Source organism: Ranitomeya variabilis, chromosome 4, assembly GCF_051348905.1.
Source record: "Ranitomeya variabilis isolate aRanVar5 chromosome 4, aRanVar5.hap1, whole genome shotgun sequence".
Classification (NCBI taxonomy): Eukaryota; Metazoa; Chordata; class Amphibia; order Anura; family Dendrobatidae; genus Ranitomeya; species Ranitomeya variabilis.
In genome coordinates this window covers 704,664,829-704,680,774 of record NC_135235.1, presented here as the reverse complement: position 1 = coordinate 704,680,774, position 15,946 = coordinate 704,664,829, and the positions used below count along the sequence as shown (strand labels likewise).

General features: G+C 47.0%; 1 protein-coding gene and 1 long non-coding RNA gene across 2 annotated transcripts in view; both read left to right on the top strand.

The window, feature by feature from the left end:
- Positions 1–15,946, top strand: part of LOC143766478 (uncharacterized) — a 202,505-nt gene that overhangs the window by 129,633 nt on the left and 56,926 nt on the right. The window lies entirely within an intron of this gene.
- LOC143766475 (uncharacterized) overlaps positions 3,786–15,946 on the top strand; it is a 69,087-nt gene continuing 56,926 nt past the window's right edge. Inside the window, exons 1-4 of the mRNA XM_077254191.1 lie at positions 3,786–3,863; positions 3,993–4,172; positions 4,256–4,379; positions 4,463–4,560. Coding sequence (XP_077110306.1) covers positions 3,786–3,863; positions 3,993–4,172; positions 4,256–4,379; positions 4,463–4,560 — 480 coding nt within the window. The remainder of the gene's footprint in view (positions 3,864–3,992; positions 4,173–4,255; positions 4,380–4,462; positions 4,561–15,946) is intronic.

The window sequence follows — 15,946 nt, the reverse complement described above, 5'->3', positions numbered from 1 at the left end:
TTTCCCACAAAAATTATTTTTTAGCCCCCAGTTTTGTATTTTCCTAGGGGTAACAGGAGAAATTGGACCCCAAAGGTTGTTGTCCTATTTGTCCTGAGTACGCTGATACCCCATATGTTGGGGTAAACCCCTGTTTGGGCACACGGGAGAGCTCGGAAGGGAAGGAGCACTGTTTTCCTTTTTCAACGCAGAATTGGCTGGAATTGAGATCGGACGCCATGTCGCGTTTGGAGAGCCCCTGATGTGCCGAAACAGTGGAAACCCCCCAATTATAACTGAAACCCTAATCCAAATACACCCCTAACCCTAATCCCAACAGTAACCCTAACCACACCTCTAACCCTGACACACCCCTAACCCTAATCCCAACCCTATTCCCAACCGTAAATGTAATCTAAACCCTAACCGTAACTTTAGCCCCAACCCTAACCCTAACTTTAGCCCCAACCCTAACTGTAGCCTTAACCCTAGCACATTTACACATTTGGAAAAATTTTTTTTTACTTTTTTACTTTGCCCCAGGGGGGGACAATACAGATCGGTGATCTGCCAGTTTGCATAGCACTCTGACAGATCACCGATCTGAGAGAAGTGCAGGCTGCTTCACAGTGCCTGCTCTGAGCAGGCTTCTGTGAAGCCACCTCCCTCCCTGCAGGACCCGGATCTGCGGCCATCTTGGATCCGGGTCTGGAGCAGGCAGGGAGGGAGGTAAGACCCTCGCAGCAACGCGATCACATCGCGTTGCTGCGGGGGGCTCAGGGAAGCCCGCAGGGAGCCCTCTCCCTGCGCGATGCTTCCCTGCATCGCCGGCACATCGCGATCATGTTTGATCGCGGTGTGCCGGGGGTTAATGTGCCGGGGGCGGTCCGTGACCGCTCCTGGCACATAGTGCCGGATGTCAGCTGCGATAGTCAGCTGACACCCGGCCGCGATCGGCCGCGCTCCCCCCGTGAGCGCGGCTGATCGGCTATGACGTACTATCCCGTCAAGGGTCAGATAGGCCCAGGTCACCTCGACGGGATAGTACGTCAAAGGTCACAGAGGGGTTAAAAAAAAAAAAATAAACACTCAAAATGCATGTTCCAAATTATTACGCACAGCAGAGTTTTCAACCTTTTTTTTTATTTTGAACAAAAAAATGGTCAATTGTGAAGTTATAAGCATTATCAGCTTATTACAAAATGAAATCAAACAGTTTTCAAGTGAAAACTTTATTCTAGGTGATGTTACATTTGCACATAGGACCCCTTGTTCGAAAGAAGCTTCTGAATTCTCTCGTCCATTGAATTTGTCAGTTTTTGGATGGTTTCTGCTTCAATTGTTTTGCATGTGGACAGAATACCCTCCCAGAGCTGTTGCTTAGATGTGAACTGCCTCCCGCCATCATAGACACTCCTTTTGATGATGCTCCAGAGGTTCTCAATGGGGTTGAGGTCAGGGGAAGATGGTGGCCACACCATAAGTTTGTCCTCTTTTATGCCCATAGCAGCCAGAGATGCAGATGTGTTTTTTGCAGCATGAGACGGTGCATTATCATGCATGAAAATGATCTTGCTGCGGAAAGCACGGTTCTTCCTCTTGAACCATGGCAGGAAGTGTTGTTTTAGAAACTCCACATAGATTATGGAGTTCATCTTTACCCCTTCAGGGATCATAAAGGGGCCGACAATCTCTCTCCCCATGATTCCAGACCAAAACATTACTCCACCTCCTCCTTGTTGGCGCCTTAGCCGTGTTTTCATGGGGTGTCCATCAACCAGCCATCCTCCACTCCATCCATCTGGACCATCGAGCGTTGCACGGCACTCATCGGTGAACAAAACAGTTTGGAAGTCAGTCTTCATGTATCGTTTGGCCCACTGGAGCCGTTTCTGCCTGTGTGCAGTGGATAGAGGTGGTCGACAGGATGGCTTACGCACAGCTGCAAACCTCTGAAGGACCCTGCATCTTGTTGTTCTGGGGACGTTGGAGGCACCAGCAGCTTCAAAAACTTGTCTGCTGCTATGACAAGGCATTTTTGCAGCTTCTCTTTTAACCTTACGCAATTGCCTGTTGGAAAGAGTCCTCAGTTTTTCCTTATCAGCACGCACACGTGTGTGCTGGGAATCAGCTACATACTTCTTGATTGTGCGATGATCACGATGAAGTGTCTTGGCAATGTTGATTGTAGTCATGCCTTGACCTAAATACTCCACAATTTGTTGCTTCTCAGCAGCCGACACATCCTTTTTCTTTCCCATTTTGGCCAATAATGTAGGCTGCTTAATAATGTGGAACAGCCTTCTTAAGTAGTCTTGCCTTTATTTGGACACACCTGCCAAACTAATGTGCACAGGTATCTGCAATTGCTTTCAGTGATATAAAGAGCCCTGACACACATCACCATCAATGAGTTTAAATGACAAACAAAAAAATTCTAACCTTATCACTCCTAAACTCTATGTGCATAATAATTTGGAACACAGTGTAGACGGCCGGTGGGGATGGAGTCAGTGACCGACTCTGGACAAATATGTTTCTAGAGCCGTAGTAGAAGATGAAGATGTCGTCCTCACCATGAAGTAGTTATTTCTCCTGTCACGTGTTAGGCTTTTTTCACACTTCCGTTTTTTCAATCTGCACAGGATCCGTCAAAATATTGAAATGACGGATCCTGTGCAGATTGTGAAAAATGGGTGCACTGGGCTCGTTTTTCTGACAGACGCATCGAGGCTATGTGCACCTGTTGTGTATGAGTCTTTTCCGCTGCGAAAATGCACACACAACACAACCCAGGAAAAATAATAAAAAAAATTAAAAATCACAATATTCGTACCTTCCGGCGTCCTGCGCAGTGTTACCGATGCTCGTGATGCTCCCGGCAGCTGGTGTTCCCAGTAATACCTTGCGTGCAATGACCTCTGATGACATCGCGGTCTCGCATCGGAAATGCTGCGGGGGATGCCGGAAGGTGAGAATATTTTTGTTTTAAATTATTTTTAACATTATATCTTGTTACTATTGATGCTGCATAGGCAGCATCAATAGTAAAAAGACAGAGAGTGAGAGAGAATTTCCCTGACTGGAACGTCTTCCTCCCATGCTCAATTTCAAAAGACGGCATCCGTCGCTGGGTTCCTGCTTTTGACAGTCAGCGACGGATCCTACGTCCATAGGCTTCCATTATAGCCAACAACGGGCAGCGCAGGATCCGTTGCTGAGCGATTTTCCGAGGTACAAAAAAAATATTCCTCTGTGCTTTGTCCCCGCCCGACGGACAGCAATTTTCCGACGGATGAAATGGATGGCTATCCTTCACAATCCGTCACTAATACAAGTCTATGAGAAAAAACAGGATCCAGCGGAAAAATTAGCTGGATCCTGTTTTTTCAAAAATCGACGGATTTTTACGGGAGCTAAAAGACGGAAGTGTGAAAGAGGCCTAATGAATATCTCCCGCAGTATTACTAATGCCGATTCCAGGGTCGGTAAATGAGATGAGAATTAGCGTTATGGAAGATGAGTCTATGAGGAACGTATTCAGCTGCTGACTCCGAGGGGGAAACTGCTTGTTGTCTGTGGCCTAAATGTATAGGTTTTATTAGTAGATGTAAAAAAGAAAACTAAATACTGAAAAATAATAAATCTCCTCATATGTTTCCCTTATTATCTCCAGTAATTGTATTATTACACAGGAGTTTTATGATGTTACATCGGCTCATCTTCTCATTCAGGTCTCTACAATATCGGATCCTCTCAGTGAAGATCTTCTACAGAAGAGAATTTTGCTGATTTACCCATCAAGGATGGATATGGACAGAGAAATGATGGTAGAGAAAATATTACACCTCACCCTAGAGATCCTCTTCCGGCTTACTGGAGAGGTGAGAGATTCTGATGACGTCACATTACATCATTCTTATCTATGGGAATAACAGATGGACAGAACTGGAGAGGTGAGGACTCTGGAAATGTCTGTAGTGAGATTTATTAATGTGTCTCTCCATTACCAGGATTACACAGTAGTGAAGAAGACCTCTAGTGAGCGCTGTCAGGACCCTGTGTCTGAGGGATGGGGAAGACCCCTGAGCCCAATCACGGGGCCTCCACCTCACCCCCTGATACATGAGGACATCAATGACCAGAGGATCCTAGAACTCACCTACAAGATGATTGAGCTGCTGACTGGAGAGGTGACACTGCTGGGAATGCTGGGATATTATACAGTAACACTATGAAGGGATCGGGGGGATGACGGTATCATTGTATGTGTCAGGTTCCTATAAGGTGTCAGGATGTCGCCGTCTATTTCTCCATGGAGGAGTGGGAGTATTTAGAAGGACACAAAGATCTGTACAAGGACATCATGATGGAGGTTCCCCAGCCCCTCACATCACCAGGTAATGGACAGGACTAAATACACACGGCCTATAATTATCTGTATGTAGAGAATGAATTCAGTCCCTGTATGTGTTTCCTCCAGATCTATCCAGTAAGAGGACAACACCCGAGAGATGTCCCCGTCCTCTTCTTCCACAGGACTGTAACCAAGAAGATCCCAATGTTCCTCAGGATCATCAGGTAGATGGAGAGAAGGTGTCATGAGATCTCCCTTAGGCCAATTTCACACGTCTGTTTATTTTCGGTCCCGGAAAAACCAATACTGGAGATATCAGTGTCCGTGTGTGTAATACTTGCGGCACATGTGTGGCAACCGTGTGCTGCCTCAGTACCACACAGACGGCCGCCTGGGAAGAAGCACTACTGTAAGCGCTATTTCCTCGGTGGCGGGTGCTGAAGATGGCTCTCATCGCTCTCCCCTGCTCTGCCGGCGATCGGCAAGAACAGAAGAGAATGATGAGTTATATTAAAGTCTGAACGATGACAGCAGGTGGGGGCTTTTGGGACTCTTACTCCCATCATCTGACCCTTGCTGCCGCTAATAACAGTGACAGCAGGAGCGGATGATCAAGGTATTCCTCAGCCGCCACTTGCGATATAATGAAATAAATGAATGAAAAACCCGGTGTGGGTTCCCCCCTATTTTCTTGAACCAACCAGGCAAAACTCACAGCTGGGGGCTGCAACCCTCAGCTGTCAGCTTCAGCAAGGCTGGTTATCAAGAATAGATGGTGTGAAGATCTGAGGTTGTGGGTTATAAAAATCACCTAGGCAGGTTATCGATGCAACTAATTTTTTTATTCCATATATCCATGGTTGTACAACAAATCCAGGTGGATGGCCAACATACAATGTCCTGAGTCCACAAGTTCCCAATCTGAGATCAGTAGTTCCACTGGCTCCATACCAGGCGATGCCCACTGTCTCCCAACTTTTGGTTGGCCCACAGATTTTGTATCTCCAGCTGCTATAGTGTGCAGTCACAGCCTATGTTCCTCCAGACGATGGCTATCCTGACCGTAGCTCATGGATACCCCTCCAGCCAGCAATCTCCAAAGCTCCATAGATCATCCATCCATTCCAGCTTGGATCCTCTTCCATTGAAATCCCTCCATCAACTGCCTGATTCAACCCTATGTCTTTTTCTACCGCCCCTTAAACATTTTCCTTTAGCTCACAGAACAAGGCATATTCCATCAGGTGGGACTGTATGTGTGACCTCCCGTGGTGATGGCTCCCCTGAGTACTATCCCCACCCACACAATGGGCCTAGGGTTTGGGAGTACAAATGAGATTGATAGTCTGTCCTTAGGTTTACATAAACTCTGCCTGCTCGTCTTCCTCTGCTGACTGCCACTGAATAGAAACATTGATTCCTGAGCATGAACTGATGAACAAGAAGATCACTAATAAAACACACCAAGCAAATTAACTATTAAAGTACAATAATATTTATGTAACCGGTGCTCCGTGCTGGAAAAAGTCTTAATGTCTTAGAGTGGTGGTCTCCGCTTTATGTCCATTTGTCCTATAGTCTTTACTAAGCGGCCATATCCTCACACTGGGGTCCCCACGCTATGTTTGTTTTTAAATACTTAAATAAATAATTAAAAAAACGGCATGGGGTCCCCCGCATTTTTGGCAACCTACCTCGCTAAAGCTCACAGCTGGGGGCTGGTATTCTCATGCTGGTAAGGAGCCATTGCTTTTGGCCCCCCTCTAGCCTAAAAACAGCAGCCCACAGCTGCCCAGAAAAGGCGCATCTATTAGATGCGCCAATTCTGGTGCTTTGCCTGGGTCTTCCCACTTGCCCTGTGGCGGTGGCAATTGGGGTTAATATTTTGGGGTTGATGTCACCTTTATATTGTCAGGTGACATCAATCCCATGGCTTAGTAATGGAGAAGTGTCTATAAGACACCTATCCATTACTAATCCTACAGTTATACAGTATGTAATAAAGAAACGACCAGAATAAAATCCTTTAATTGAAAAAATGACAGACTCCATTATTAATCTCAATTAAACCATACTTACTGCATTGTCTAATTCCACCGAATCCCTCGATTTGTAATAAAAGTAAAATAAAAAACAACAATCTACCATACCTGTCCCTCGTTCTGTGCCACGCTGTAATCCATGTCTGGGGGCTAAATAGTTTTCAAGCTGGACGGTGCCAAGATGCGACCATCCCGGCTGAAAACCACTGGTGAATGAGCTGCTGCGAGCGCAGCCTCAGTGACTAGCGGTGACATCATCACTGGCATTTTCCCACGTCCTGAGGTCACCGCAGTTCATCCCGGCCTCGATGATGTCACCACTGGTAAATGATGCTGCGCTTTCATCAGCTCATTCACCAGTGGTTCTCAGCCTGGACGGTCGCATCTTGGCACCATCCAGGTTGAAAACTAATTATCCCCCAGACATGGATTACGGCGTGGGACAGAATGACAGACAGGTATGGTATATTGTTTTGTTATTTTATTTTTATTACAGGAGATCGAGGGCTTCGGTGGAATTAGGCGAGGTCGTAAGTATGGTTTAATTGAGAATATTAAAGGAGTCTGTCATTTTTTTTAATTAAAGGAATTTATTCTGGCTGTGTCTTTATTTACCATATAACTATAGGTGTTATAGGTTAGTTGTCTTAAAGACACCTCTCCATTACTAAACTGTGGGCTTGATGTCACCCGACAATACAAAGATGAAATCAACCCCACAAATATTAACCCCTCTTGCCACCGCTACAGGGCAAGTGGGAAGAGTCTGGCAAAGCGCCAAAATTGGCGCATCTAATAGATGTTTTGAGGGGTCTATATGATAGAAAATAACCAAGTGTGACACCATTCTAAAAACTGCACCCCTCAAGGTGCTCAAAACCACATTCAAGAAGTTTATTAACCGAAAACAACAATGGTAGTACACCGGCGCTGTCCTAATATGCTGTGATGTGTGAGCTGCTGGCACCCTGGCAGGTGGGATGTGCGAACCTGCCCAAACAAATGACCAAACCAAAATTGAAACAGAGGACTGCCGCGCTCAAACACAAATGAATAAACAAATGACCATGTAGCGATGCCCACCTTGCTATGCTTGTATTCACACGTGTCTGCACAATCCCGGAACTGAGGGAGCAACACCGGCTGGTGTGCCCAAAGTCTCTGGTGTATCCGCTACCTGTACTGGGTCTGCAGATGGGGAGCGTCCTCCCTTAACACCATAGGTGGCTCCTGGAGAGCTTATTGTGATAAACGGCGGTTTACCTCGGCCGAAGGCGCCGCCGTGTAGTAGCGAGGTGTGCAGGGGGCGTGGTTTAGCGGTGACGTCACCTGTCCGTAGAAGACGGACATGTACAGGGGCCAATGACCGACGCGTTTCGAGGGAGCCGTCCCTCTTCCTCAAGGTTGTTGTCCCTGTACTAACACTGAACCTTTATACCCCCGTGCTTCTCCTTGCTACTATGCCAATTTTCCTGATTGGCTAGCAAGTGACATATAACTTATAACACACTACTAATAAAGCCACCTATAGTGAATTGCACACCACCACTGCACAAGTATTAGAAAGAAGATTATCTCCCTTAAAATAAGCACTAATGGTGCAGAGGGGGCTAACTGTTACTAACCCAGAAGCCCATTTTATGTACCACAAAGAAAACACTGCTTATTGCACACAAATCATGTATAAGCAAAAAATACCTACATATTACACAAATAAAACGACCCCCTTTATTTTTTATTTTATTTTTTTTTTTCCCACTAAATTTAAAATTCTAATTTATTGGTCACCAAAAATATGTTAAAATTATGTATATAAATATGTATAAATATATAAATAAAAATAAAAACTGCTCAAATGACTAAAATAACCCCACCCCTATATAAAAATATTCATAAAAAATCTTAAACACAAGCAGAGTTAGATTTAAAAGGTTATCAGTGTGCAGTATATAATTGCGTTAATCCAGAAAATGCACACACTTGCTTAGATTGAATCCCACTTGGAAATCCTGCGTTAAAGTGATGGTACCCCCTAATACTATATTAAAGGGCATACAGTTCGATTTCATAATTTAAACCCTTCGGGGCCAGGCTGTTGAGTGTAAAAATCCAATTGGACTCAACCCTAGACATGCTCCTCAAATAATCCCCACCACAATCTGGATACCACAAAAAGATGTTCCATTATACGTCCGCCCATGTTTTTCTGCATAATGGCGTGACAAGGGATGGCCACCAAACCCCTTAGTGATGTTATCCAGGTGCTCCTTTATCCTATCTTTCAATCTCCTCTTTGTGCGGCCTACATATAGTTTGTCGCAGGGACATCTAATTATGTAGATGACCCCCATTGAGTGACAGGAAATATTATCCTTAATGCTGAACATTTCGGTCCTTTCTGTGTTCCAAAAACTCGTTTGGACCGACTTTTTACATTTTACCCGTATACAGCAGGAGCAGGTTCCACAAGTAATGAACCCCCCTTTATTATTCGGTCCTAAAGTACTTGTTGGTTTAGTGCGTCCATAAATCATTCCCATACTGGCCGTTGGAGCTATAATGTTCCCAATATTCTTAGTCTTTCTAAAGACAAATCTTGGTTTGTCAGAAATAAGTTCTCCCACAATCTTATCATTTTTTAAAATAGGCCAATGTTTTTGAATTATATTAGTGAATCTTTTCCGGTTCGCATGGTATTGAGTAATGAATGGTATTTTCCCAATCTCATGTGCTATACTCAAGGGTTGCGGTCTTATTTTGGTTGCATGAATCAGATTACCTCTTGGGACAATCCTAACCTCTTGCCTGACCTTCTCCAGGGATGTCTCACAATACCCTCTCTCTACAAACTGTTTCTTTCCACGGACAGGCGACGTCACCGCTAAACCACGCCCCCTGCACACCTCGCTACTACACGGCGGCGCCTTCGGCCAAGGTAAACCGCCGTTTATCACAATAAGCTCTCCAGGAGACACCTATGGTGTTAAGGGAGGACGCTCCCCATCTGCAGACCCAGTACAGGTAGCGGATACACCAGAGACTTTGGGCACACCAGCCGGTGTTGCTCCCTCAGTTCCGGGATTGTGCAGACACGTGTGAATACAAGCATAGCAAGGTGGGCATCGCTATGTGGTCATTTGTTTATTCATTTGTGTTTGAGCGCGGCAGTCCTCTGTTTCAAGTTTATTAACCCTTTACGTGCTTCACAGGAACTGAAACAATGTGGAAGGAAAAAATGAACATTTAAGTTTTTTTTGCAAACATTTTACTTCAGAACCATTTTTTTTATTTTCACAAGTGTAAAAACAGAAATTTAACCATAAATTTTGTTGTGCAATTTCTTCTGAATACGCCGATACCCCATATGTGGGGGTGAACCACTGTTTGGGCACACCGCAGAGCTTGGAAGTGGAGGAGCGCCTTTTGACTTTTTCAATGCAGAATTGGCTGGAATTGAGATTGGATGCCATGTCACGTTTAGAGAGCCCCTGATGTGCCTAAACAGTGGAAACCCCCCACAAGTGACCCCATTTTGGAAACTAGACCCCCCAAGGAACTTATCTAGATATGTGGTGAGAACTTTGAATGCCCAAGTGCTTGACAGAAGTTTATAATGCAGAGTCGTGAAAATAAAAAATTTTTCCACAAAAAATATTTTTTTAGCCCCCAAGTTTTTCTTTTCACAAGGGTAACAGGAGAAATTGGGCCCCAAAAGTTGTTGTCCAATTTATCCCGAGTACGCTGATGCCCCATATGTGGGGGTAAACCACTGTTTGGGCGCACGGCAGAGCTCAGAAGGGAGGGAGCACCATTTGACTTTTTGAGCGCAAAATTGGCTGTCGTGTTTGGAGACCCCCTGATGTACCTAAACAGTGGAAACCCCCCCATTCTAACTCCAACCCTAACCCCAACACACCCCTAATCCCAACCCGATCCATAATCCTAATCACAACCCTAACCCCAAAACAACCCTAATCTCAACCCTAACCATAACCCTAATCAAAACCCTAAATCCAACACTCCTAATCTCAACCCTAACGTCAAACCTAACCCTTATCCCAACCCTAACCTTAACCCTAATCCCAAACCTAACCCTAATCCCAAACGTAACCCTAATGCCAACCCTAACCCTAATACCAACCCTAATACCAACTCTAACCCTAACTTTAGCCCTAACCCTAAATTTAACTTTAACCCTAGCCCTAACTTTAGCCCCAACCCTAACCCTAAATTTAACTTTAACCCTAGCCCTAACTTTAGCCCCAACCCTAACCCTAGCCCTAAGGCTACTTTCACACTTGCGTCGTGTGGCATCTGTCGCAATCCGTTGTTTTGGACAAAAAACGGATCCTGCAAATGTGCCCGCAGAATGCCTTTTTTGCCCATAGACTTGTATTGCCGACGGATGGCCACACGTTGCGTCCGTCGTGCACTGGATCCGTTGTGTTTTGGCGGACCGTTGTCACAAAAAAAAGTTCAATGTAATTCTTTTTTTGTACGTCGCGTCCGCCATTTCTGCTCATGCGTGGCCATAACTCTGCCCCCTCCTCCCCAGGACATAGACTGGGCAGTGGATGCGTTGAAAAACTGCATCCGCTGCCCACGTTGTGCACAATTTTCACAACGTGCGTCGGTACGTCAGGCCGACGCATTGCGACGGCCCCGTACCGACGCAAGTGTGAAAGAAGCCTAACCCTAGCCCTAACCCTAAATTTAGCCCCAACTCCTCTCTCCTGCCGGCCGGCAGATGGCAGCAGAGAGCGGGCGCACTGCGCATGCGCCTGCCATTTTCTTTCCATAGGAAGAAGCCGGCGGGCAGGAGGGGACGCAGGAGGACCCAGGGACACCGGTAAGTATAGCAGGGTCCCCGAATCCCCCTATTTCTCTGTCCTCTGATGTGCGATCACATCAAGGGACAGAGAATAACCGATCGCTTTTTCTTTTTTTTTTTTTTTTGCGAACGCCGGTAAACAGTTAATTACCAGCGATCGCAAAACAGGGGTTGGTAAGAACCGACCCCGATCATGTTCTTTGGGGTCTCGGCTACCCCCGGCAGCCGAGACCCCAAAGATCCTCCGGGTGCCGGCCGGCGGGCGCACTGCGCCCGCCATTTTTTTGACGGAAGATGGCGGCGCCCATCGGGAGCCACGAGGATCACCGGGGGAGACAGGGGAGTATTGGGGGGGCTATCGGGGACCCCATTTCTCTGTCCTCTGATGTGCGATGACATCGGAGGACAGAGAAATTAAAAGGGAGATCGCATTTTGGTTTTTTTTTGCGATCGCCGGTAAACTGTTAATTACCGGCGATCGCAACTCGGGGGTCTGTAAAAAAAACACCGAATCATGTTCTCTGGGGTCTCGGCTACCCCCAGCAACCGAGACCCCAGAGAAAATCCAACTCTGGGGGGCGCTATTCACTTTTTCCACAGCGCCGTTAATTAACGGCGCTGTGGTTTAATTACCCTTAGCTGCCGCCGTTAAAAGGTGTATCGGCGGTCGTTAAGGGGTTAATATAACTCATCATTCTCCTCTGCTCACTGGCAGAGCAGGAGAGAATGATGAGAGCCGTCTTCAGCAACATGTGTTCTCCATGTGCACGTGTGCAGTACGTATTGCCGTCCATGCTGACAGTAAAAAAAACGAACATGTCTACGTGTGGGGCACACGGCCCATGGAAACACACTGACATGGGCACAGACCCATTCATTTGAATGGTTCTACGTGTGTACGTGTCTCCGGTACGTGTGAAAACTGTCACCACACATACCGGAGACACGGACGTGTGAAAGAGGATTTATGATGTTGTGGTAGTTTACTCACGTGGCGGCACACAGAGGTAGGAAAAATGGGAACACCGTCTAAATCATCGTTGATGTATTGTAAGGCAGCATAAACCAACTTGTGGGGAAAACAAACTCAGCCTTCTTGTTTAAAACAGGAACAAAACAACAAAAAACAAAATGCTGCAGCACAGTCTGGAGCAGGACAGGTTCAGTCTGTACTCGACGAGCCACAAAGCCTCCGGAGTCCTCTCTCCAGGCTAGCTGAGCCCAGACTGCCTGTAGAGCTCGGTTATTTCACCCCAAGCCTGTAACTTCCCCATCATGTGATTGATCACATGATCATGACCTCATGCAGGTCCTGGCAGGTCTGCCAGGGAGATAAAGTGGACCTTCTCCCACCTGCTCTGTGAAGGTCCACATAAAACCAGCCCTGTTTATGCAACTTAACCCTCACAACATGTAGTGTGCTGGAGAAAAATGCTCTGGTTTCACATCACTGACGCCGTTAAGCGCAGTGACACATATCTCCCCTCTGTCACCTTACCAGTGACTCTGTCACAATGTGTAGACGGATGTGAAGGTCTTGTGCTCAGCTTTGTTTTATCCACCAGTATTATATGTTTTATACTTGTGTAATGAGAACGGTGGAGATGGCAGGATTAGAGCTGATCATAGATTATTATTATTATTTATTTATATAGCACCATTGATTCCATGGTGCTGTACATGAGAAGGGGTTACATACAAGTTACATATATCACTTACAGTAAACAAACTAACAATGATTGACTGATACAGAGGGGCGAGGACCCTGCCCTTGCGGGCTTAGATTCTACAGGATTATGGGGAAGGAGACAGTAGGGTGGGGGTTGCAGGAGCTCCGTTGTTGGTGAGGCGGTAGCTTCGATAGTGATGAGGCGGCAGCGGTGTCAGTGCAGGCTGTAGGCTTTCCTGAAGAGATGAGTTTTCAGGTTCCGTCTGAAGGATCCGACTGTGGTTGATAGTCGGACGTGTTGGGGCAGAGAGTTCCAGAGGATGTGGGATATTCGGGAGAAGTCTTGGAGGCGATTGGATGAGGAGCGAATAAGTGTGGAGGAGAGAAGGAGGTCTTGGGAGGTCCGGAGATTACGTGAGGGAATATATATGGAGATTAGTTCAGGGATATATGGAGGAGACAGGTTATGGATGGCTTTGTAGGTCAGTATTAATAATTTGAACTGGATACGCTGAGGGAATGGGAGCCAGTGAAGAGATTTGCAGAGGGGGAAGCGGCGGAGTAGCGAGGAGAGAGATGGATTAGTCGGGCAGCAGAGTTAAGGATGGACTGGAGAGGTGCAAGGGTGTTAGCAGGGAGGCCACAGAAAAGGATGTTGCAGTAGTTAGGGCGGGAGATGATGAGGGGATGCACAAGCGTTTTAATAGATTGAGGGTTGAGGAAAGGACGGATTCTGGAGATATTTTTGAGCTGGAGGCGACAGGAGGTGGAAAGAGCTTGGATGTGCGGTTTGAAGGACAGGGCAAAGTCGAAGGTTACTCCGAGGCAGCGGACTTCGGGTACGGGGGAAAGCATGATGTCATTGATTGCGATAGATAGGTCAGGTAAGGAAGATTTGTGGGATGGAGGAAAGATAATGAGTTCAGATTTGTCCACATTGAGTTTGAGGAAGCGAGAGGAGAAGAAGGAGGATATGGCTGATAGGCACTCTGGGATTCTGGACAGCAGAGCGGTGACGTCTGGGCCAGAAAGGTAGATCTGAGTGTCATCAGCATAGAGGTGGTACTGGAATCCATGGGACTTTATGAGTTGTCCCAAGCCAAGTGTATAGATTGAGAAGAGTAGGGGTCCTAGAACAGAGCCTTGGGGGACTCCAATCGAGAGAGGGTGGGATGAGGAGGTAGTGTGGGAGTGGGAGACGCTGAATGTGCGGTTGGAAAGGTACGAGGCGATCCAGGATAGGGCGAGGTCTTTGATGCCAAAGGAGGAGAGGATCTGTAGTAGGAGGCAGTGGTCAACTGTGTCGAAAGCAGAGAACAGGTCTAGAAGGAGGAGTACAGAGTATTGTCCAGTAGCTTTGGCGGTAAGTAGGTCGTTAGTGATTTTGGTCAGGGCAGTCTCAGTTGAGTGATGGGGGCGGAAACCAGATTGTAGATTGTCGAACAACAAGTTAGATGAGAACTGGGAGGAGAGTTCATCATGGACGTGCTGCTCCAGGAGTTTGGAAGCGAATGGGAGCAGCGATATTGGGCGATAGCTGGACATAGCAGTTGGATCGATGGTTGGCTTTTTAAGGATAGGTGTGATTGTGGCATGTTTGAACGCAGAGGGGAAGGTGCCAGAAGTTAGTGATAGGTTGAAGAGGTGGGTTAGGGATGGGATAAGTGTGGTGGTGAGGTTGGGGATGAGGTGGGATGGGGTCGAGCGCACAGGTGGTGAGGTGCCATTTCGAGAGGAGACAATTAAGCCCCCCTTCAGTGATGTTGGATAGGGAGGTTATGGGGTTTAGGCATTGGTCTGGTATACAAAGGGTTTGTGGTGGTTGAACAATAAAGACTTGCCTTGTCTGTTCGATCTTATTTTGAAAGTGTGTGGCAAAGTCCTCAGAAGAGATGAGGGAGGTTGGAGGGGGCAGTGGGGGGCGGAGGAGGGAGTTAAAGGTTTTGAACAACTGTTTGAGGTTGTAGGATAGGGAAGATACGAGTGTTGTGAAGTAGGCCTGTTTAGCAGAGGTGAGTGCAGATTTAAAAGCGAGTGTTGCTTGTTTGAATACAGTGAAGTCATCTTGCGAGTGTGTTTTCTTCCAATGCCGCTCCGCAACCCTGGACACTTGCCGGAGCTTTTTGGTGGTGTTATTGTGCCAAGGTTGTCTATTGATAAGTCGCACTCTGCCATGGACGAGAGGGGCAACCGTGTCAATAGCTGATGCAAGAGTGGCATTGTAGAAAGCAGTGGCAGTGTCTGTGTCGTGGAGTGAGGATATGGATGCCAGTGGTAGGATGGAGTCAGAGAGTGTGTGGGTGTCTAGGTGTGCAAGGTTTCTGCGTGGGTGCGCATGTTGCTGGACATGGATGACCGGTGAAGAGGACAGGGATGAGAAGGTGAGCAGATGGTGGTCGGATAGAGGGAGAGGGGAGGTGGTGAAGTTAGAGAGCAGAGACGGGTGAATACCAGGTCTAGTATATGCCCGCCTGTGTGGGTGGCTGCGGAGGACCGTTGAGTAAGTCCAAAGGATGAGGTAAGGGACAGAAGTTTGGAGGCTGTTGACTGAAGGGTATCAATGGGGATGTTGAAGTCACCCATGATGATGGTGGGAATGTCAGTAGAGAGAAAGTGAAGAAGCCAGGTGGAGAATTGGTCAATAAAGGCAGTGGCAGGGCCCGGAGGTCGGTATATGACGGCCACTTGGAGGTTGGAGGGAGAGTAGATGCGGACAGAATGGACTTCAAAAGAGGGGAGGATAAGGGAGGGAAGAGGCGGGATTGGGTTAAAGGTGCAGTTTGAAGAAAGGAGAAGACCCACTCCTCCACCATGTTTGCTGCCGGGTCGAGGGGTGTGGGTGAAGTGGAGGCCTCCGTAACACAGCGCAGTAGGGGAGGCGGTGTCAGAGGGTGTTAGCCATGTTTCTGTGAGGCCAAGGAAGGCAAGATTGCGGGAGAGAAAAAGGTTGTGAATCACATGAAGCTTATTGCAGATTGAGCAGGCATTCCAGAGTGCTCCAGAGAGAGGGAGCAGGGGGGTGGGATGGGACTTTCTCCATCTGTCTGTGACATTTACAATATTTGTTT